The sequence below is a fragment of the Canis lupus genome, chromosome 18, assembly GCF_003254725.2.
Source record: "Canis lupus dingo isolate Sandy chromosome 18, ASM325472v2, whole genome shotgun sequence".
Lineage (NCBI taxonomy): Eukaryota > Metazoa > Chordata > Mammalia > Carnivora > Canidae > Canis > Canis lupus.
In genome coordinates this window covers 35,767,838-35,792,282 of record NC_064260.1, presented here as the reverse complement: position 1 = coordinate 35,792,282, position 24,445 = coordinate 35,767,838, and the positions used below count along the sequence as shown (strand labels likewise).

Sequence of the window (24,445 nt, the reverse complement as noted above, 5' to 3'; positions counted from 1 at the left end):
GAGACATAGACAGAGGGAGAAGCAGGCTCCATGCACCGGGAGCCCGACGTGGGATTCGATCCCGGGTCTCCAGGATCGCACCCTGGGCCAAAGGCAGGCGCCAAACTGCTGCACCACCCAGGGATCCCTTTCTTTAAAGTTTTTATTTTAATTCCAGTTAGTTAACATTAGAGGAGTATATTAATTTCAGGTGTATCAATATAGTGTTTCAGCACTTCCATACATCAGCCAGTGATCATCACAACAAGCATACTCATTAATCTCCATCACCTATTTAACTCATCCCTCTATGGTATGCTTTTTATAAGTTGAAAAAATAGTGCTAAATTTTTTGTTGTTGTTGATATAAAGGAGAGTGCAAAAGGACAGGGAGGCATACAACTTTTTTAGATACTGAAAAATAATCTCCTGGTTTTAATTTGAAATAAGTTGTGATGCTTCTTTAAAATCCTAGTTGATGTAACTGTAAAGTGTGTCATTGACAGTTACATAGTAAACAGTTTAAATTGTTAAATGAATAAATACATTTTCCTATTTTCTAGACCTGCACTAATCAATAAAATTTTATGTGATGTTATAAATGTCTTCTACCTGTACCACCTGCGTGTGGCTATTGAACAATATGGCAATTAAGACACTGAATTTATCATTTTGCATAATTTTAATTAATAAAAACTTAAATTTAAATAGCCACATATGGATTGGAGCTACTGTATTGAGGAATATAATTGTAGACCAATGATTTTGTAAATAATTCTATGTTTTAATAACTGGTTAACAAGGGCACCTCGGTGGCTTAGTTGGTTGAATGTCCATCTCTTGATCTCAGCTCAGGTCTTGATCTCACAGTCATGAGTTCAAGCCCTGTGTTGGGCTCCACACTGGCATGGAGCCTACTTAAGAAAAAATTTAAAAATAAAAAGTTAAAAAATTGTTTAAAAACTGATAACAAAACTAATTCAGATGTTTTAATTGATACCTAGTATTTTAATGCAGAAAAAGATAATTGAGGAAAAGTAAATTTTAGACAATTATATGTCTAAAATAGATTTTGCAAGGTATAATATAAATTCATTAAATTTAAGGTTTTCTAGTATCTTATTTAAATTTTTGTTTATTTCCTCATTTCAGAAATAAAATTAGTGGTTCTTCACCCTGAGGATAAGGCTGTGGAGCAGGGGAAAAAGTTAAGAATATCAGAATCACCAAACTTTGTTTTAACATTACACAGATTTTATCCTTTTCCCCACAAGACAAAAAATATTGATGAGAAATGTCTGTGTGGCTCAGTCAGTCAAACATCTAACTCTTGATTTCAGCTCAGGTCGTGATCTCGGGATTCTGAGATTGGGCCAATTTAGGCTCCACACTCTGCACAGAGTCTGCTTGGGATTCTTTGTCTCTCCCTCTTACCCTACCCCCGTGCACTCTCTCTCAAATAAATAAAAATATACTTCATCCTTACATCCAGAAACCAAAGAATTATCGTAACCTTAAAAACATAATTAGGGCTGATGGTCTCAAACTAAAGCAAATGTTTCAGAAAGCAACATTGATTTGGTTATATAATCTGAAACCTAATAATATATCATTCCCTAAACAAGAATAAAATACTTACTGAGCCAATTAATGTAAACACAGGAAGTTAACATTTTATGAAATCTCATAAGAAAGTAAAGAGTCTAGGTCTTTTTTTTTTTAAGATTTCATTTATTTATTCTTGAGAGACACAGAGAGGTAGAGAGGCAGAGACACAGGCAGAGGGAGAAACAGGCTCCACTCAGGGGGCGTGATGCTGAACTCAATCCCAGGACTCTAAGATCACACCCCGAGCCGAAGGCAGACACTCAACCGCTGAGCCACCCAGGCGTCCCAAGAGTCTAGGTCTTCTAAAGAAACTGGCATTTAAAAAAATAAAGAAGAAGAAGATGGCATTTAATTTTGCCTTAGCTCTCGTAACACGAAGGTACAGAAATATAGGTGAATAGCATGATACTTGACCCTCAAACTTTAGCTAGAGGGAAAAACTCAGTCTGGAAGAAAATATAACCCAAGAACAGAAGAAAATTCCTTCATAAGAGATTTATAGAAGAGTTTAATCAGAACTTGAGTTCAAAAACAAGAGCAGGAGTTCAATAAAATATCACAAGAATAAAATTTTAAAAACATGAGAAGTAGGGTAGCCCCAGGGGCGCAGTGGTTTAGCACCGCCTGCAGCCCGGGGTGTGATTCTGGAGTCCCGGGATCGAGTCCCATATCGGGTTCCCTGCATGGAGCCTGCTTCTGCCTCTGCCTCTGTGTGTTTGTGTGTGTCTCTATGAATAAATAAATAAAATATTTTAAAAAATAAATAAATAGATAGATAGATAGATAGATAGATAGATAGATAGATAGATAAAAATAAAAACACGAGAAGTAGGGCAGCCCGGGTGGCTCAGTGGTTTAGTGCCCCCTTCAGCCCAGGGCCTGATTCTGGAGCCCTGGGATCAAATCCCACATCAGGCTCCCTGCATGGAGCCCGCTTCTCCCTCTGCCTGTGTCTCTGCCTCTCTCTCTCTCTCTCTCTCTCTTTCTTTGTGTCTCTCATGAATAAATAAATAAAATCTTGAAAAAAAAAAAACATGAGAAGTAGTTAAAAAGGATAATTGCAGAATTAAAAATATGAATTGATTTAAATAATATCACCCAATATTAAACAGGCTCACAATAGTTACAGTGTATTTAGAGAAATGAGATTAAAACAGTGAGAATATAATAATAATGTGGAAAATATTTTATTTAATAAATTTAAGTATCTACTAGCTACTGTATTGGACAGGGCAGATATAGAATGTTTTCAACATCACTGAAATTTCTATTAGTCAAACCCGGTCTAGCAAATGGGAAAACATTTATTCATCTTACATTTAAATTGTTTACTGTATGATGTTTTACAACTGTCTATGATACATCTGATATTTACATAAATAAGGATATATTTTAGTTCAGTATAGAACAGAAACGTAATATTAAGTATCAGACACAAAAACAATTTATTTGAAATTGAGATCTTCAACTTAAAAGGACATCCAGTGTAATGCAAAGCAATAGATACAGCCTTTTTAAGTTATTAAAGATCAAGGAAGCATTATTCAGGCATTCAGGCAGGAAAAAGCAAGGCACCTACAAGAGTGGAAGGCTTCAGACTCACAGCATCATTCCTTGTCCAATGACAGTACAATAGCAGTATCTACCTAGTTCTAAACTAGTAAAAATGTTATGAAATATATACAACCAAAGTACTGGTTCAATAAAAAAGTATTTGAAAATAAGATCCATCTATTTACTTCCTGACAGAGTGTTTGATTGACTAGGCAATGTAAAGTACATATCCCATTAGTCTGTATTTTTTTTTCCTCTTTTTTCTTCAAGTTCATATCACTACCCATTCTAGAAGAATGTACCTCCCTAAAAGCAGAGACTTGGTTTATTTTGCTTACTGCTTCATCCCTGGTACCTTCCTGGCACTGTTAAATGAACACAGGTATCAATTTTTTAAATAAAACTCAAGAATTATGGAACTGTGGTAAAAGCACCCATGGTGAATCAATTTCAACAAAACTCTAAGCTAAACGACTCTGTATCTGGCTGCAGACAAGAATGCAACTCTATAAACCTTGACAGCATAAAAATTATAGGCGAAAAAAATAAACTTGGGGCTGGGAGAAAGTGCTACATGCTAGTTTCCTCATTTTTTATGGGAGAGAGAAAAAAAGAAACTGATTTCGTTGAAAACTAAAACATGTAAAAAGGAACATAGCGACTCCAACATCTTAATGTGCTTCATAATCACATTTATAATCTTTGGAGAGAATCTGTCAGGGAGTAATATCTCTCAAAGTAAAGAATCATCAGTTCAATAATTCTTTCAACTTCATTTTTGTTTTATAAAGTGTTAATTTTTCAAATATTAATAGTATTTTAATACCTACTATTTTTATGGAAGTATTTTGTCTAGCATGTCCAGATATATGCATAAGTTTATGCTGGGAATATTGTTTACTTAATGATTATTGTGGGGAGTTTGATTTTATAATTTTTTTAAATTTTATACCTTTGTTGTAATTTCTAAATAATTTCTATTGCTATGTCTTACAGTTCATTAATCTTTTTTCCTGCCATGTCTAATCTGCTGTTCCTTCTGTCCAGTATGTTTTTAAAATCTCAGATGTTGAAGTGTTCATCACTAGAGGTTTATTTGGGTCTTTTAAAAAATAGATCTTGGGATCCCTGGGTGGCTCAGGGGTTTAGCTCCTGCCTTCGGCCCAGGGCATGATCCTAGAGTCCCAGGATCAATTCCCACAAGAAGTGTGTTCTTCTCCCTCTGCCTATGTCTCTGCCTCTCTCTCTTTCACTCTCTCACTCTCTCTCTCTCCTGCCGTGTCTCATGAATAAATAAATAAAATCTTAAAAACAAAACAAAATAAAAAATAGATCTTTCCTATCTCTTTATGCTCAATTTTTATTGAACACATGGACTATAATTTAGTTGATTTTTGTCTTAGTCTAACTATATTTGTATCATTGTTGCATCCCCTTATTATGGGGTCATATTCTCTTTTTCCTTTTCATGCCTGGTCATTTTTTTATTGGTTCCAGATATTGCGAATTTTAACATGTGGAGTGCTAGATATTTTACATTCTTGCAAACATTCTTGAGTTCATTTCTGGGATTCAGTAAAGTTACTTGGAAACAGTTTGATCACTTTGAGGCTTGCTTTTTTAGGCCAGCTTCATCAGGTGGAATCAGAGCAGCTTTTTTCCTAGGGCTGATTTCCCCTCGCTACTTAATGCCTCATGAATTACAAGGTTTCTCCATCTGGTTGGTGAGACCATGGACTTTTTTGGTTCTAAGTGAACTTCAGAAATTGCTCACCTTGCTCTTTTTGAGTGGTTCTTTCACCAGTTTTGGGTAGTTTCCTTATGTCCATATGCTGATCAGTATTCAAGAGTTGCCTTTACAGACCTCTGGAGCTCTCTCTGTGCTCCTCTCTTCCCCTGTATTTTGCCTCATGGCCTTCTTGAACTCCTAGCTTGGTCTCTTTAACTCAGAAAGACTGTTGGGTTCCTGTTTTCTGCATTCTGCACTGGGAATATTTCTTCTTTTTTTTTAATTCAAATATAATTAATATGCAATGTTATATTTTAAGTATAGAATATAATGATTCAACAATCAATACATTGCCTACTATTGTCAACTCAAAATATGTGGCTCTGAGTATTGATTAAGGCAATTATTTGACTTAATTCTTATAATTATTTATTAAGTACTTAATATGCAGCAACCACCATTCTTTGCATTTCACATATCTTACTTCTTTATTCCTTACAAAAACTCAATGAAATAAATACTGGTATCTTTATATTTCAGATGATGAATAGAGGCATAGAGGTCCAGTAGTGATCAGGGTAATCACAGACATAGCTTTTAGTGTGTAAAGTTAAGATGTGGACCTAAACAATCTGGATATAGAATTCAAACTCATAACCACTATGCATATTGTACTACATGCCTCACAAATATTTATTTCCATTGAAAAAATAAGTTATTTTTTATTTTCTAAGATAATATTATAAAATTTTGTAAGATAATAATGCTTTGTGGTGGGATGGAGTCAGAGTTTAAATGGTATAGCTAGTTTCTAATGTGTATAAATTAAAGTATGGTTCTTTGGTTTTAGTAGATAACTAAAATACGTGATGGTTAATGTGTTTTTCCAGCTGATTAGTTGACATGATTCTAAACATAAATAAATTTGATTTTGCAAAGTAAAAGCTACAGTTTAGACTAATTTATGTCCTAGCACAAGATTATGTTTACTAATTCAGCACCCCACATTATCGTTATGATTTTTGCTAATATAAAAATAATATGTAATAAAACTACTGTATGTGCTTTCCTTCTCCAAAAAACTTAGGTACTTTTTCTTTGCATTGTTTCTGTAGTTCCTCTTCACACACACACACACACACACACACAAATGTTTTCCATATGTTTTTAATAGCTACTCCCTGGGTCAGCTTCCAAAGCAGAAAAGGTAAAATTGGACTTCGGTGTCTCTTAATGAAATTTTAAGTTCTATTTTCATTGTTAAAAGAAGAGACATAAGCATACAGGTAAAAAAACTAACATTTGGTAAGGGCAAAATAAATGTCTTATTGTTGTTACTTCACTGATTATTTAGGTGAATGAGTTTTTTGAATTCTAGTTATTACAAACTAGTAAACAGATTGCACACATGCTTTATTTTTACCTTGCAGCAGACAACAATAATTACATGTAATACATAAATGTTAATTCCAGGCTTTGCTTTTAGTGTGTGTGTGTGTGTGTGTGTGTGTGTGTGTGTGTGTGTGTAAAAGATCATACTTGCAATAACATTTGCTTTTTCATAGTATAAAAATTTGAATATTTTCTTTAAATTCTTGTTTATTGCTAAAAATATTTCACAATAGTATATATATCATTTTCCTCTGTTTTAGAAATAGCCATACTGTTATGACTATATGATAGAATCAATTTTAAGGCATCAAGGCATTGGAAAGTTCTAGTATTGCTAATATTATGATTTAAGAAAATTGTTACATTTTTTAATCACAGATGCTCAGTAATGTATCATTCTGTTTTCTTAGGAACTTCCTGCACCATTACTTGATGATAATTGTAAAAAAGATTTTGATGAAGATGTAGGCAATCATAAAACACCAGAATCTAATATTAAGATGAAAATAGCTTGGCGTTACCAGTTATTACCCAAGATGGAGGCAAGTCAACATTCAAACTATTTCTAAAATTTGCAAATGTATTTGTTTTCATTTTATAGAATCTTTTGTGGTATACCTGTTATTTCTTAAATGCACTACAATGTATATATGCTTATTTAAATAACTAGATTTTTATTTGTATTTTACCAAGATGACATTTCTTAAAAAATAAAATTATGGCAAAAAATTTTTTACCAAAATAGATTTCATTTCTTCCATAATCTCCATATGGAATCTTTTATTCTACGGTTGCAAGCCAGAGTAAGTGAACTCAGTAAGCTATTTTTATCCATCTTGGTTACCTATAAATATTCAGCATAAGTGGTTTTTCTTTAGAATTACTGTTTTTATTCCTGTACATTTTGTATCACTATATTTTAACCTCATCTATCAAGGATAGACTAAGAGACAGGAAGTGAAAGGAAAATTTCTGAGAATACAGATGTCAGTAAATTTACCCATGAAAGCTTTTTTTTTTTTTTTTTTAATTTTTATTTATTTATGATAGTCACAGAGAGAGAGAGAGAGAGGCAGAGACATAGGCAGAGGGGGAAGCAGGCTCCATGCACCGGGAGCCCGATGTGGGATTCGATCCTGGGTCTCCAGGATCGCGCCCTGGGCCAAAGGCAGGCGCCAAACCGCTGCGCCACCCAGGGATCCCTACCCATGAAAGCTTATGCGCTCTGCTCCTGGTGAAGGCTCTGTTTGTTTATTAGCTCCTTCATTTGATTGTTTATTTATTCATTTTTCAGAATACTTTAATGTCTACCAGACATCATACTGGTAGAAAAGAAAGAAATTCTAATCTGAATAAGAGACAATACCCATAGTCTACCCTTCTGTCTTCTACATCACTGTTACCTTCCCCAAGGGCAGAAATATGTTTTTTTTTATTTTTATTTATTTATGATAGTCACAGAGAGAGAGAGAGAGAGGCAGAGACACAGGCAGAGGGAGAAGCAGGCTCCATGCACCGGGAGCCCGATGTGAGACTCCATCCCGGGTCTCCAGGATCGCGCCCTGGGCCAAAGGCAGGCGCCAAACCACTGCACCACCCAGGGATCCCCAGAAATATGTTTATAACATTTCTTAACTGCAAATGCCTAATTTGGTATACTGTTTCCACTGCCTCCGTCTAACTGCATGCCAGACTGTCAATCCTAGAACCCTCTGCCGAGCCTAGACAATGCCTTAGAATTCTCTGTCATGTTCTGGGTGGTCACTACCAGAAAATATATTAGAGTTAGCATAGGAGTTGAAACCTGTTTGCTACTATAAACTTGCAGTATGAAATACAAACTTGTCCAGACTGTGTATAACATCTACACAATCTAATCCAAGCCTACCTTTAAGTCTCCTGTGTAAATAAAAAACACTGTATTCAGGGCAGCCCAGGTGGCTCAGTGGTTTAGCACTTCTTCAGCCCAGGGTGTTTTCCTAGAGTCCCAGGATTGATTCCCATGTCGGACTCCCTGCATGGCGCCTGCTTCTCCCTCTGCCTGTGTCTGTGCCTCTGTGTCTGTGTGTCTCGTGAATAAATAAATAAAATCTTAAAAAAAACCCACTATATTCACCAATCCTATGAGAGTTGCTCTTTGTAAATTGCTTATATTTCTACTGATAATGCTTTTCACTTTCTTTTTCACCAACTCCACCTTCTCCAAGTGCAAATATTACCACTCTGATAGCTTTCCATACATAATTATCTAGTTTCTTATTTTTGTATCCATAGCACTCAAAAATGTATTTTAAAGTACTTCTAACATTATTTTGGTACTATACTTCGGAATAAAAAAAACACATACCTTTTGATCTTGTGGAGATTTACATTATGAATATATTTACTCATGTAAAATGAGTATATGAGCTATTTATATAGCGTATTTTTCATAACAGAAGATTGGAAATAAGCATTTGGTTAAAAAAATTACAGTATTGGTGTACAATAGAATACTATACATATGCATTAAAAAATAGAGGGATGATCTGTGCAGACACTTGTTGCAGGCATTGCGTCACTTGGATGTGATTGAGAACTGGGTATAAGAGGCCAGAATAAATGTAGTTATTCTGCTTAGGAAAATGTGAGCAGAGTGATAGAGATTAAAACAGACAAGGAATGTAGGACTAGCACTTGAGAGCCCTAATGGCAAAGAACTTCCTTCATGTCTTGAGCCGGTAGTTTCATTTAAATTCCTGGGCTTAATGGTGACGCTTTTGTAAAGAGTGACTATATTCTCATTTTTCTACTGGTATGTTCTTCAAGAGTCAATAATGAACAAAAGCTCTTAAATTTAGCTTTTTTGGAGAGGCAATATGCCAGTCCAATTGTAGGTTATATAAATCACTTGAATCTTGCATTTATTTTCATTCTAATCTCAGCTGTTTTGGTTTTTCATTGATCACTAACATTCTTCATATCAAATTGTCGCTGAAGATTCAAATAACTGAAACTTTAAGCCTTTTATTTTTAACTGCTTGTTACAAAATCTGTTTAAAGTTGGGGCAAAAGTTCTTTGTTTCTTACATTGTTTCTTTATAATTACAAATAATTCTTGCCCCCTTTACATATAAGTGAGTAGTCCTTATTCCTCTCTTCGCTTTAGAATATGTTTTATCTATGAAATTAAACTTCTTAATGGCCACATATTAACACATAAACCCTGTGATCAGTTTTCAAAGTTTACAGTTTTAAAAATTGTCCTCTTGTTACAATGATCTTTCCCAGATGACTTAGTCTGCCGTTTTCTTGAGTTCTCCAGTAAAATACCACTTTATGAGGAAAGTATTCTTTTCTTCGTCTCTATAAAATAAAACCGCTCTCTCTCTCATCTCCTTTCACTGTCTTATTTTTCTTTAGGGCATTTATCATCACCTAACAGATAGTATCATCTGTGTCCTCCTGCTGGACTGTGAGCTCAATAAAAGAAAGGGACTTTGAATATCTTGTTTTACTGGCATATAGTGGGCGCTCCATAGCTATTTGTTGGATACATGAGTGAATGAATTATATATTCTATGAATTAAATGCAAACCTGAGCTAAGTTGCATTAATTAATGCAAGTAGAATAAAAATAGCTTATTTGAATTTACCGTCAATGGTCAAACTTAAGTTTATTAGTATTTATAAATGAGTTCTGTCAAGTTTACAAAATAGAATCTTCTGTCTTCTTTTGCTTTTCTTTGAAATGTCACCAGCATGTATATTTGCCTGTAACAGAAATTTTATATATAAGGATTTGCCAAGACTGATAGAGTGTGGTGATCAACCGTCATCTACTTTATAAATCTAGATTTTACCTTGCCATTATTAGTTTAAAAACAACAAAACTCTAGGTTTTCTGAGTTTTACCTAGGATAAAATATAGTTAAAACTATTATGAATAAATATTAAACAAGTAGTCCAAAACTAGCTGTGTCATTTATCAGAGATACCTTTTAATATAAGTTGCCATCAGTTCCTAAGAGTGTAGTCACATTCCCACTTAGGAAATGCAGAAAAGGATGAGTATGCACACTGAATCAGTAACAGTAGTTCAGTAAAGTATAAAGCGGTGCTACTTCCAGTTGGAAGGGTGTGTAGTTTTAAAAAGCCCCCCTTCCCTTGTCCTGTGATTTTGATTCTCTTAGGTGGATATGCCCTTTTTCACTTATCCAGTCATCAAGTCCTATTCCCTTTTTACCCCAGGAAGAGAAGACTCTTATTCCCTTTCACCCTATTCTATTTCCTTACAGCATATACTGAGACCTAATTTCTTCAGTATTACGTAGTTCTATTACCAAAGCCTACAATGGCTCCAGCACTTCATGTATTAGTGTATTAGATCTTTATTATATTAAATCCTTATTACACTTTGGTTTTCTTTCTTAGTGGTTCAGCCATAATAGTCCTGTGATAGATGTGTGCATATTGCAGGTGACAACAAATGCCATGTTTTGAAGGAGGTAATGTAATTACAAAGGAAAGTGATAGATCTAATGATTCTCTAGTGAATCATGACACAACAATAATAATTAATATCATTTATGTAGTTCTTTACAATTACAAAATATTCATTGCCAGTATTGCATTAGATTCTCACAACAGCCTAATAAAATAGTTATTATTGGTAATTGAACTGAGGCTCAAAGTAGTTAGTTAACTATTTGGATTCTTGCTTTCTATTATGCCATATTGAGAAACAAGAAATGATAACAATAATAAGAAATGTCTTATTTAGACTATTTGTAGTGCAGCTTTTGTCTGAAAGTTTTGTTTCTTTCTAATATATTGGAGGTGAGGGATGGTATTGTTTTATTGCTCTGTGCTACTTCTGGCCCCCCATGAGAGTTAATTTTCCCTTATCATAGTAAATTTTTACTGAACCATTCCATTATTCTCCATTCCACAGTTGACAGAGGTAAAGGTTAGTGTGTGTCTGTGAAACAGAAGTTTTCATAATGTAAAACTAAAGCAACATGTTCTTATCAGAGTAATAAAACTGATGAGTTATTGATGATATTATGATTTTTAATGCATCTTTTTTGTAGAGTTGATATTTTTCCAAGGATTATTATCAGATTTAAAGCATTTAGTTTTCTTTTTTCAGAGGAAATATTTGAAGTCTTTGTTTTACAATTCTAAGCCTCAAAAGATTTCATACTATTTTAAAAAATCTGATTATATGCTAATGCTTTGTGTCTTGGGTAGAAAAAAAACCTTAGAAAATTGTTTTTTCCTGTAAGGCTATATTTATTTTTCATTTTCATTTTTATTTAAGGATTAGAGATTTTCTATCATCAATAAAATTTATAATTTCTACCTTGTGAATATTTTAGTTGATGTATCTAATCTTAATTTCTAAAAATATTAATTGTAATAAAAGCTTCCAAATTTATTCTTACATTTTAATAAATTATGTGTTCTATATGTAAACTGTCACAGCATGAAATCAATTTTCTGCCTTGATTCATCCCAAATCTGAGATTTCTATCACATTAATATTATAATTAGAAACATTAATAGAGACGGCAACTTAAAAAGCATACTTTGCTTCTTGGCAATTTAGCATATTTCTCTGAGTGCCCAAGACTTCAAGAACCTTCAGTGCACTAATAAATTTATTAACTCAAACTTAAAAGAAGCGAAAAGTCTCTCTTTCTTTCTCTCTCCCCATGGCCAGTCTGCTAAAATAGATTATTCATGCTTATTTGATTCAGGTAGGCTTTTGCAAGCTTCCCTACTAGGCCTGGGAATGTGGTACATTGAGGCCTTTTCAGAGGCTTCTGACATAGACCAAGCTTTTATTGCATGGTGTTTTATTATTACCAAATCCTAGTCTCCACCCAGTTTGTAGGCACTCTGCTTATTCTTTTGAATCAGGAAAGGTTATCACCTACCTTAATCCATGGAGCAGTGTGGATTAAGGACACCAGTGTGCCCCAGGATTCTCAAAGAGGATCCTGGAAACTTCTTGTTTCTTCTTTTTTGCTTGTCTTTACTAAATTCTATTGGGCCTTAGGAGGATTTGCATCTGAAATGGGCAACCTGGTGTTTTTCTCAATGAAGACATCAGATCAAAGTTCAGTTAGTCAAGGCCTTTCTAAAACATTAAGGGGGCTTGGACTTACACAATAAAAAGATGAGCTCTAGCAGAGATTGCAGTAAAAACATTCTGAACTATAATCCGGATAAAGAATAGATTATAGGCCAAAGAACAGACCTTGTTTAAATTGCTTTATACTAATAACTTTACATTTAAAAACTTTACCCTATTTTTAAGAAACGTACTTTATGTCTCTTAATTTATTTGCTAATACTGCCCTGGTAAATAGATAAATCATGTTTTGGGAAACATACTTGTATATACTTTGTATTGAAAACAGGTTGAGCTGATTGATCGGTCTCTTTCGTTAATGAAAATAAACAGTATCTTATGAAGGGATGAACAGTCATTTTACTTAGAAAATAAATGCCAAACTCACAGACTGAGAAAAATGTTTCTATCAGACTTAAATGTTTTTATTCTATGTTACTTTATAATCTGATGTTGTTAGGCATTTTTAAGTCTGAAAATGCAAATATGTAGTATCAATAGCTAGTTTCTTTTGGGCCCCTCACCAGTGATTTCATTGGCTTAAGTTTTCATTAGTTCTTAGCAATTCCAAATTTGATTTGTCATTTAAACCTGGAAACTTTAAAAATAATTAAGACATATATATTAATTTCTTTTTAGCTTAGGCAGGTATATACAGTAAGAAAAGCAAAGAGGTGTTCAAGTTCTTATCAAATTTAGGGAGCCACCAAGAGCAAAGAAACATGGGAGAGGAAAAGGTTGATTTCTAGTATCACTGAAAATAATAAAAATTGTAGTATGCTCTTTTTGAAACTTATTAAGTCAGTGTATATCAGCTCTTCCTGTCAGCATTAAAATGCACAAATATATCAGTATTTTGCTGAATGTATTTCAGATACATTGTAGTTAAAAAAAAAGTAATTTTTAAACAACTAATATGGTTTTTCTTAAACAACTAATATGGCTTTTCTTAACAGCCTGGACCAGTATCTTCTTCAAGATTCGGTCACTATTATGATTTATCAAAAAGGATGCCACAAGAACTAATTGAGACTTCAAAATGGCATGGATTTTTTTTTCCAGAAAAATTATCCCCAACTCTTAATATAGAACCATGGTAAGTTAATGACCCAATTCTGATTCCACAGGTTAACAGAGTGCATCTTTACCACATCCTTTGAAAGAATACATAACTAAAGGTACATATTCTAATAAATGTTTTCTATATAATACATAACCTTAATTGTACATATGCTTCATATTATGTCTTTATATGTGGTTTTCTTTTTCTGTTCCTGTAAGTGTTGGATATGCTATTATTCTTAATTTGCTGTTTAAAAAGTCTGGATACCAAAATTATAATACCTGCTGGTTTTATTGTCAAGAAAATGTGGAATAGTTTTTAAATCAAGGTCTTTTAGCCCTAAATGCAGATAGATAATTAAATACTACGTATTAATATAATAGCAGTGAAAATGGTATGAAGTACTGGTTTTTCAGTTAAGTGTCCTTTCAGAAAGTAAACAAGTGTATATTTTCTAATATTTATTAAGTCTTTCTATTTCTCGTTATTCTGTAAATACAGTAATTTATATTTTTTTAGGTTGCCTTTGAAGAATTTAGGATTTTTTTGAGTTTTGCAATGAAGAGTTGTTTTTTTCTTTTTAAGATTTTTTTTTCTTTTTTTTTTTTTTTTTAAATTCATGAGAGAGAGAGAAAGACAGGCAGAGGGAGAAGCTGGCTCCACGCAGGGAGCCCAACACGGGACTTGATCCCGGGTCTCCAGGATCACGCCCTGGGCCAAAGGCGGTGCTAAACCGCTGAGCCACCTGGGCTGGCCCAATGAAGAGTTTTAAATGTTAAACCAGCATAACATGTTTATAGTGCTACCTTTATTGAGGCAAAACTCTGAAAATTACAGTCCTTGACATTGAATACTTTATAAAGTGTTAAGACTATGTAATTTCAGTTCTTACTGCAGTTGAATCAAAGAAAGTAATCCATGGAATAGGTTGTTGCTTCTCTTTTCTTTCATATTGTAAAACCATTATTTTCAAAGTGAGATGAGTTATTACATGGAGATTTAATAGACCAGAAGTTGTGAACTGAAGTGACTCACAAGTCTAGAGTCTCTTTCCAGGAATATGACTTGAGAATTTAATGAAAACTATCCTATTTATTGTTATTAAATCTGTTTCAAAAAATAAAAAATCTTCATTATGGTTTCTCCATTTTATGGCTTGAGACTTACCAGAAGTGGTGCTTTGATGTTGTCTTAGTATTAGCAGCCATTAATGAATGACTCTTGTGTGTGTCAGTCATTCCTCTATGTATTACATTTGTTAGTAGTAGTGCAATCCTTGTATGAACCCTAACAAAGTATATATTCCCATTTTCCAGAAGAAGTTACTGAAATTCACAGAAGTTATTGGTTTGAGGCTCACTATTACGTGATAGAACCGGTATTAACCTAAATCAGATCCTTCTCTTTCTTTTTTGCGTTACTGCTTAAAAGAGATATTGGTGTCCTTTGCCTTTACCTTCCTATGTTATGAAGGAAAGAGTACTGAAAAAGAAATTTTAAAATCTTAGTTCTGACACTGAGTCCATCCTGCTGTTAAGCTTAATTTCCCTTAAATTTAGTGAAAATAAATATCCTTCTGTGAAAAATTGGGTTGGGGAATACATTTGTCCTACCCATATCACTAGAATTTTGTTAAAGTTGAATGATTATATGGATTATACTAGTTCTTCCATTCACTAAACCAGGTATACCTATACGTTTATGGTGTGGGAAATAACTTTTCCCTGATTTCTCAAAGAGTAACTAGTGGAACCCAAATTCAAAGTCAGTTCTTTCTGACTCAGAATTCTGTGTTAGCAATAATGCTATATTGCTTCAATTTATGGAGTCCTTAAGGAAATAAAAAATGTAAATTGTCCATTAAGTATAATGTAAGGAAATGAAAAATATGGTGTTATTTTTGTAATTAATAAAATACTTTAAGAGTAAGACTTTTTTAAGCACCAAAGTACAAGGATTTTGTTCATCCATTCAGCAACTAAAAGAAGGAGGGAATTAACTTATTTTGAATACCTGTTCCATGTCAGGCACTGTTCCAGGCATTTGATCATGGGATATCTCATCTAATCCTCCCACAACCCTCCAAGAGAAGTAATATTATTCCCATTTTTTAGGAACTTGATGTCACAGATGCTTAAGGAGCTTTCCCACTCTCTTAGGCTGTTAGTGACCAAGTCTATGACCCAAACCCAAATCTTCAAAATCTCTGCTTTTTATTCTGTGCCAGACTGCCTCCATTTGCTGCTGTAGTAACTGTACAGCACATGAAGCCAGCTGCCAGGAAAAACTACACCTTGATCAGCTATGAGAATATACTCCTACAGACTTTAAAATACATATTTTTTTCCAGAATGTTTTTGAGAACTAGAAGTTTTGCACAGAATAGGAAAATTTATAGATTTTAATTATCAAGGCAATATTTCATTTCATAGTAGTTAACTGATAATTCATTTATTTCATATAAAACTTAAATGCTTAATTAAATGTAATTAAACTTTAAACATGCAATTAAATTAATTTTGAAAATGAGTACTTACCATGTGAGATTTAATTTATGAAAAGCATGTGCTCATTTCACTAAAATGAACTTTACTGGTTCATTTATAAAACAATAAAGCTAAGCTTTACTAGTTGTCTATACTTTTCCTGTAATGAAGACTAGAGGATATAGCTGTGTCCCAGTATCATATATGAGGATATAATATATAATTTCATATATTCTAAAAGGCACTGTTGAAACAGAGTTTTTTGTGGTAAGAAAAACTGAAGGTCATTTAAAATTGCATTAACTAATTTAAAATTATTTACTGGTATGCCTATAGAAAATGGTCGTACATATAATTTAAACTTTCAAATGAAAGCCTGGCTATAAAAACCATATAATTCTGATATTACCAGATGGTTTTGTTATATTTCATTGTCCTAAATCAGATAATCTGAGTCACAGAATAGTGATAGGAAAACTGATTTTGAGAATAATTCTATAATCTAAGATTTTTTTAATTTGGCATTTTTTTAAATTAAGCTTTGCTAACGGGTATACAAGGACAGTTGTTTTCCTCAGGAAGATAATGCTCATCTTCAGGGTAGGGATAGTGTCTTGGCTTCCTTATTTATTAACAAACCTACCAACATACTGCTTAAACCTACTGTTGCAAACGGAATGTTTGTGATTCTACCCACTGCTCCCCGCTACCCCAGATTTATATGTTGAAACCCAATGTGATGATATTTGAAAATGAGGCCCTTGGGAGATAATTGGAGTTGGATGAGGTCATGAAAGTGGGACCTTGGCCTGATAGGATTGGTGTTCTTAAAAAGAGGTAAAGATATCCAGCTCCTTCTCTTTCCTTGAGCACATGTACATGAAAGGCCAGATGAGCAACATAGCAACAAAGTGATCATCTGTAACCCAACAAGAGCATTATCACCTAGATACCAAAGCTGCTAGCACCTTGATCCCAGACTTGTAGTCACCAGAACTTCAACAAAATTAATTCCTATTATTTAAACCACTCAGTTTGTGGCATTTTGTTATAGGAACCCAATCCAATTGATATAACCACTATATTATAAAATGTTATTTTTTTAATAGAACAGATCTTGAATATTGAGTTTACATACAATTGGTAGTAAATAGAATGAGTTCATTTTGATATGTTTCTTTGAAATTCAGGATTTTATTTTTACATGGATATCCTAAAAATGGTTAGTAGCTTCTTATATTAACTAAAAGTTTTGTATTAATTACGTTGAATGAGCTGAATTCTGGAAGAACTAGTTATCTTTTTAGGAGAAAATCAACAGAAAGGATAAGAATATTAAGATTTAAGAAGTCATTCTTTTTTCTTATTTTGCCAAGTCTGTTTACCATTTAAATGTAACATCTGTATAAGCCTTCTGTAATATTTTCCTAGACAAAGTATAGTTATGACCACTCATACATTCCTACTTCCTTTTGCTCATACTCTGTCAAACATTTAACACATTACACTATAATTGTCTTGTCTACATTTTTTTTCTTCCCTCTAAAGCATTGGAAATCCTTGAGGAAGGGGTTTATGCTATCTTCGTCTCTTTATTCCATGAATCTAGGACACAGGTGTTGAGTTATAGTTGAATAACTAGTGAATCAATGCACAAAGTATAGTAATAACTCAGATTAACTATACCCTTGTTCTTAGCTCAAAGATTTAGTGGGATAAAACTAATAACTGAAACATAGCCATGTAAGAATATATTTTATTTCAAAACTACTGATCTCTTACATTGAGAAGCAGAGAGCCATGGTGTATTTAGAAGTTACAAGTAGAAAATTCACTCATGAGAATGGGATTTTGTGAAAGAACTTCTAGGTGAGACTACAGGCTCAGAACAGGAGTATGCTAAACTACTTTATTAAAAGGATATAGTGAGTGATCTATTAATACAAATCTTGGAGCTGAAGGAAAAGCAAGATATAAAAATGTGAGGAGGGATTTTACCCATTGGCCTTTTTGCTGGTGATACGATTAAAGTAAAAAGAAAATATCTAAAAATTCTGAGAGAGAACTATTAATCCTAAATCTCATTTTAACCAGTGAAATTACTTGCTTACATGTTTGCCTTTCTTTTTCTGTCCTTCAAGAGGGCCTTTGGGTATGTTGAAATTAGTTGCTCATTAGTCTTCATTAGTAGGCATTTGTTTTATTACCCACCTAATTCCTACATTCCTAGTCCCAGTCATTGTTCCCTAGACATACTCTCTCTTATTAATGTATGTCCTTCCAAATTTCATTCTTCTTTCAGTAAAGTAATCTTAGACCCTTGTCTCCTCTCTCTCACTCCCTACATCCAACCTTTCAGCAACTCCTGAAAATTTTATTTTTTTAGGTTTTTATTTCAATTTCAGTTAATTAATATACAGTATAATAATAGTTTCAGACATACAATATAGTATGTATAGTATAGTATTCAACACTTCCGTACAACACCCAGGGCTCATCACAGCAAGTACACCCTTCATTCCTATGACATATTTTACCCATCCCTAACCACCTCCCCTCTGGTAATCATCATTTGTTCTCTGTAGTTTAAGAGTCTGTTTCTTGGTTTGTCTCTCTTTTTTTTCCCCTTTGTACATTTGCTTTGTTTCTTAAATTCCACATATGAGTGAAATTATATGGTATTTATCTTTCTCTGACTGACTTATTTTGCTTAGAATAATACTCTTAGCTCCATACACATTGGTGCAAATGGCAAGATTGTATTCTTTTTTGTTGCTGAATATTATTCAGCATGTTACGTGTGTATTCTATGAATTTATTCCATGAATATATTTATGTACAATATATATAAATATATATATACATACACACACACCCCTTCTTTATTCATTCATCAGTTGATGGACACATGGGCTGTTTCCATAATTTGGTTCTTTTAGTTTACACTGTTATAAACATCAGTGCATGTATCCCTTTGATTAGCATTTTTATATTCTTTGGTTAGATATCTAGTAGTGAAATTGCTGGATCATAGGGTAGTTCTGTTTTTAACTTTTTAAGAAACCTCCATACTGTTTTCCCGAGTGGCTGCACCAGTTTGCATTGCCATCAACAGTGTAAGAGGGTTCCCCTTTCTCCACATCCTTGCCAGCACTGGTGTTTCTTGTGTTGTTGATTTTAGCCATTCTGACAGGTGTAAGGTGTTATCTTATTATAGTTCTGATTTGTATTTCTCTGATGATGAATTATGTTGAGCATCTTTTCTTGGGTCTGTTCACCATCAGTATGTCGTCTTTAGAGAAATGTCTGTACGTATCTTCTGTTCATTTTTTAATTGGATTATTTGGCTGTTGAGTTTTATAAGCCTTTATAATTTTGAATACTAACTCTATCAGATATGTCATTTGCAAATATCTTCTCCCATTCTGTAGGTTGCCTTTTAGTTTTCTTGATTGTTTCCTTCATTGTTCAGAAGCTTTTTATTTTGATGAAGTCCTAATAGCTTATTTTTTATTTTGTTTCCCTTACCTTATGAGCTATATCTAGTGAGAAGTTGCTATGGCCAATGTCAATGAGATTACTGCCTGTGTTCTCTAGGTATTTATGGTTTCTGGTCTCACATTTAGGTGTTTTATCTGTTTTGAATTTTTTTTGTGTTTGTGTGAGAAAGTGGTCCAGTTTATTGTTTTGAATGTTGCCGTCTAGTTTTCCCAACATCATTTGTTAAAGAGATGATCTTTTTCCCATTGCATTATCTTTCCTGCTTTGTCAAAATTAATTGACCATGTAATTATGGGTTTATTTCTGGGTTTTCTGTTCTGTTCCATTGACCTGTGTGTCTTTTTTGTGCCAGTATCCTACTGTTTTGATCACTACAACTTTGTAATATAACCTGAAGTCTGAAATTATAGTGCCTCCAGCTTTGATTTGCTTTTTCAAGGTCACTTTGGCCATTCCAGGTCTTTTATGGTTCCGTACAAATTTTAGGATTGTTTGTTCTAGCTCTGTGAAAAATGCTATTGGTATTTTGATAGGGATGCATTAAATGTGTAGATTGCTTTGGGTAATACAGACATTTTAACAATATCTGTTCTTTCAATACGTGAGCACAGAATGTCTTTCCATTTCTTTGTGTCATCTTCAATTTCTTTCATCAGTGTTTTATAGCTTTCAGAGTACAGGTCTTTAACCTCTTCAGTTAGGTTTATTCCTAAGTATCTTATTCGTTTTAGTACAATTAAAAATGGAATTGATTCCTTGATTTCTCATTCTGCTGCTTCATTATTAATGTATAGAAACGCAACAGATTTCTGTACATTGATTTTGAACCTTGTGACTTTCCTGAATTTGTGTATCAATGTTAGCAATTTTTTTGGGCTTTCTGTGTAGGCATTATGTTCTGCAAATAGTGACAGTTTGACTTCTTCCTTAGTGACTTGGATGCCTTTTATTTCTTTTTGTGATCTGATTGCTATGGCTAGGACTGCCAGTACCATGTTAAATAACAATGGTGAGAGTGGATGTCCCTGTCTTGTTCCTGATTATAGAGTTTTTCCACATTGAGGATGATAGTAGTTGTGCGTTTTTCATACACGGTCTTTATTATGTTGAGGTATGTTCCCTCTAACCCTACTTTCCTGAGGGTTTTTATCATGGATGGATGTTGTACTTTGTCAAATGCTTTATCTGCCTGTATTGAAATGATTAAATAGTTCTTTTCTTAACGTGATGTATCACTTTGATTGATTTGTGATATTGAACTACACTTTCAGTTCAGGAATTAATCCCACTTGATCGTAGTGAATGATTTTTTTAATATATTTTCGAATTCTGTTTGCTAGTATTTTACTGAGAATTTTTGTATGCATGTTAATCCGGGATATTGGCCTATAGCTCTCTTTTTTAATGGAGTCTGTATCTGATTTTGTTATCAGGGTAATGCTGGCCTCATAGAATGAATTTGTAAGTTTTCCTCCCTTTTCTATTTTTTGGAATAGTTTGACAAAAATCGGTGTCAGAGAAAATCTTTAGAAACAATGACAAAATAAGAAATAAAATGGTAATTAATATATATCTATCAATAATACTTTGAATGCAAATGGATTAATGATTCCAATCTAAAGACATAGGTTGTCATGATGGATGAGAAAACAAGATCCATCTACATGCTGCCTACAGGAGACTCATTTTAAACTTAAAGATACCTGCAGCAAAAGCAATTTTAGGAGGGAATTATATAGCAATACAGGTCTACCTCAATAAGCAAAAAAAATTTCAAATAACCTGATCACATACCTAAAGGAGCTAGAAAAACACAATAAATGAAGCACCATAGAAATGCAATCAATTATAAGAGAATATTATGAAAACTATATGCCCACAAATTGGAAAAATTGAAAGAACTGGATAAATTTCTAGACACAAGAACCTACCAAAAAGAGAGAGAGAGAGAGAGAGAGAGAGAGAGAACACTTGAACAGACCAATAATCAGCAAAGAAATTGAGTCAGAAATAAAATAATTCCCCACAAACAAAAGTCCAGGGCTAGATGGCTTCACAGGTGAATTCTACCAAACATTTAAAGAAGAGTTATTTTAATTTAATTAACATAAATATAAGTAGCTATATGTGACTAATAGCTTATCTTGTTAGTACAGTTTTACAGCAAAAGTCAGCTCTTATCACTACTCTGGCACAAACACTCCACTTACTTCCAATTTCATTCAGAAAAATGAACTCATTCTAGGGGCATCTGGCCTGCTGAGTCAGTAGAATCACATGACTCTTGATCTTGAGGTTGTGGGTTTGGGTCCCATGTTAGGTACAGAGATTATTTAAAAGTAAAAATCTTTAAGGAAAAAAAAATCTTCTATAGCAACATCCAGAATAATAAACCCACATTCTAACAGAGGTCCTATAAGGCCTGGGTCCCTTGTTTAATCTGATTGCTAGCTACAGCTCTGATCTCTTTGATCTCATTGAGGTTGTGAAAAGAATAAAGGGAATATCAAGAATGTTTTCTAGATTTCAGACAATAGAACTAGGTTCGTGTCATTTACTGATCTAAAAAACATCCTGAAGTATTTATTAGAACACGTTATCTGACATGAATACCTATGAACCTGAGCACCTTTTATGAGTCTAGCAAGCTAAACTCTAGGTTTATTATAGTAAACAAAGCAGCTATTATCCTTGACCATGTATAGTGTTTACAGTCTAGTAAAAAAGCATACAATTTTTAAAAAGCTAAATAAATATATTTGCCATTAAGAGTTGCCATAAGTAATAAAGAAAAAGAACATTTTCCACAGGTTATATGGGGATAGGGGGATATGCTTTGAGTTGTTCAGAACTGGCTTCTCTGAAGACAAAGCATTTGAGCTGAGACCTGGAGATAAGAAGACCAAAGCCATTCTACAAAGGAGAGTAGCCAAGAATTATTTGGGAGTGGCGGGGGCGGGGGGGGGGGGGGGTGTTGGAGCCAGCCAGTGTGCCAAGAAAAGAAAGACAGTGGTTTAAGGACCTGAAAGGCCATGTTGGTGAAACAGAGTAATAGAGCCATATGAAAGAGTTCAGAGAGATAGGCAGAGGTCACATCATTCTTTTAAGAAATCTGTTCATGAAGGGGACAGAGAAAAAGCAGTAATTGGAAGAGGTTTGGGAAGCAAGAAGTTTGTGCTGTTTTGTTTTACTGTGAATAAGAAAATTCAATAGAGAAGAATGGATGGAGATTGGAAGAGGACATAGTGGTTTCTAGCTTTATGACATTAGGCAAATTACTAAATAATTTGGCAGAATTCCTAAGCCACTCATGGCCAAGGATTGGCCATTAATATGTAATAGCGTTTCCTCCACTGGAGAGAAGGAAAAGGAAGAAGATAAAAATGCAGATGCAAACAAATAGGTTTGTAAGGATAGAGGCAGGGTCTCGAGTAGCGTCAAAGATATGGACTATGGTCTTCTCTTTACTCAGTGAATAATAGGCAGGGTCATATGCTGAGGAAATTACCTCTTAGGAGTTTAGGTTAAATGGGGAAGGTTTGAAATGGTTGTTTCACAGACTAGAAGACTATACTAACTAGGGAAATATCAAATATTTGTTGTGGTACAGTCTGTAAGGTTGTGTTACTTTCTTGCATCTCTGCTGAGATTCCTGATGCAGAGGCAGGATTGAAGTTTTGACAGGTTCAGGCAACAGAAGGAGTTTAATGTATTAAACATAGTAAAAAAAAATTATGGATTGCAAACTCTAGGTCTAAGAAAATGAATTAGAGACAACTGCTATTGATATATGAGAGAAAGAGAAGAGATAGTAGACTGGTAGTAGACTGGCTGGTCTTAATAATGAGAGTAAATGGACAAAGCAATTACCAAGATCAGAAGTGTTGGTTGAGAAAAGATATTTGAATTAGGTACACTGTTTTCAATAGAAGAAAACATCCAGGAGTTAGATAAAGACAGCAGCTTAAAAAGGGAGTGATCGGGATTGGTTAGAAGAAACCATGCATTTTGTTTGTATTTGTTTTACCAGAAAGTGAAGGAAGAGGAATGGTTTGAATGTCACATTGGAAAACCAAAAGGATACCAATCACATCTTTCAGATATTGAGGAAAGGAATCTAAGCTGCAGCTTTATTTATTTAAGCCCAAGTGACCATTACCTTCCAAGGGAAATATCCTTTGGAGGGTGGTGGGCACAGTATCTTTTATTAAGGTCTGTGACTGATACTAGTTACAAAGACTGCCGCATTGGCTCTAGCAGGTAGGTTCTGCAGCAGTTTTTTCTACATAAGAAACTTGAGATGGATACCTGGCTCACTATCCAAGATATAAGGAAGTGAAAAGGCAGACTATAGTAATGGGATACATAGTATAATCCTGTTTACATAAAATTTTACATAGCTGATTCTAAATTCTTTTCTAACACTAATTCAGGAGATGTTAATTTAGGTTCCGAAACCTTAATGATATGCGGTCAAAGAAGATCACAAAACTCAAACTAAATTTCCTTCTTAAATCATTTAAGAGACTCATAGTATGTGTAGTATTTAAAAGGATGTGAAAGAAATGCCAAAATTAAATATATACATAGGTCTTATAACCCTGTTTATATTTGTTTATTGGTAAAATATTCTTTAGAATCAAAACCAATTTTAACAGCATACTTCTTTATAACCCACATTAATTTCTCTCAGGAATAGAAGGAAGGGCAGGTACAGAGAAATGTAAGAGAATGTTCATCAGACTGATAACAATATTCACCTCTGGGTCATGAATTGGGGTTTTTTTTCCTATTCTTTGTATGTTTTATGTATTTGAATTTTTATGATGAACAAAGAGTTTTCAAAAAAATTTTTTAAAGATTTTATTTATTTGAGAGAGAGCATGCATGTGTTTAAGCAGAGTGTGGGTTTGGGAGAGGAGGGACAAGCAGACCCTGCGCTAAGCATAAGCCCAACACAGGACTGGGTCTCAGGAATCTGAGATTGTGACCTGAGCCAAAATAAAGAGTTAGCC

The 24,445-nt window shown here is 33.8% G+C and overlaps 1 protein-coding gene across 5 annotated transcripts in view; it reads left to right on the top strand.

Moving 5' to 3' along the window:
- Positions 1-24,445, top strand: part of ELP4 (elongator acetyltransferase complex subunit 4) — a 253,984-nt gene that overhangs the window by 53,902 nt on the left and 175,637 nt on the right. For all 5 annotated transcript variants that reach the window (XR_007403636.1, XR_007403635.1, XM_025452359.3 and 2 more), the window contains exons 4-5: positions 6,673-6,804; positions 13,337-13,476. Coding sequence is in view for 3 of the 5 variants with exons in the window: in XM_025452359.3 (XP_025308144.1) it covers positions 6,673-6,804; positions 13,337-13,476 (272 nt within the window). In the remaining 2 variants the exon portion in view is untranslated. The remainder of the gene's footprint in view (positions 1-6,672; positions 6,805-13,336; positions 13,477-24,445) is intronic.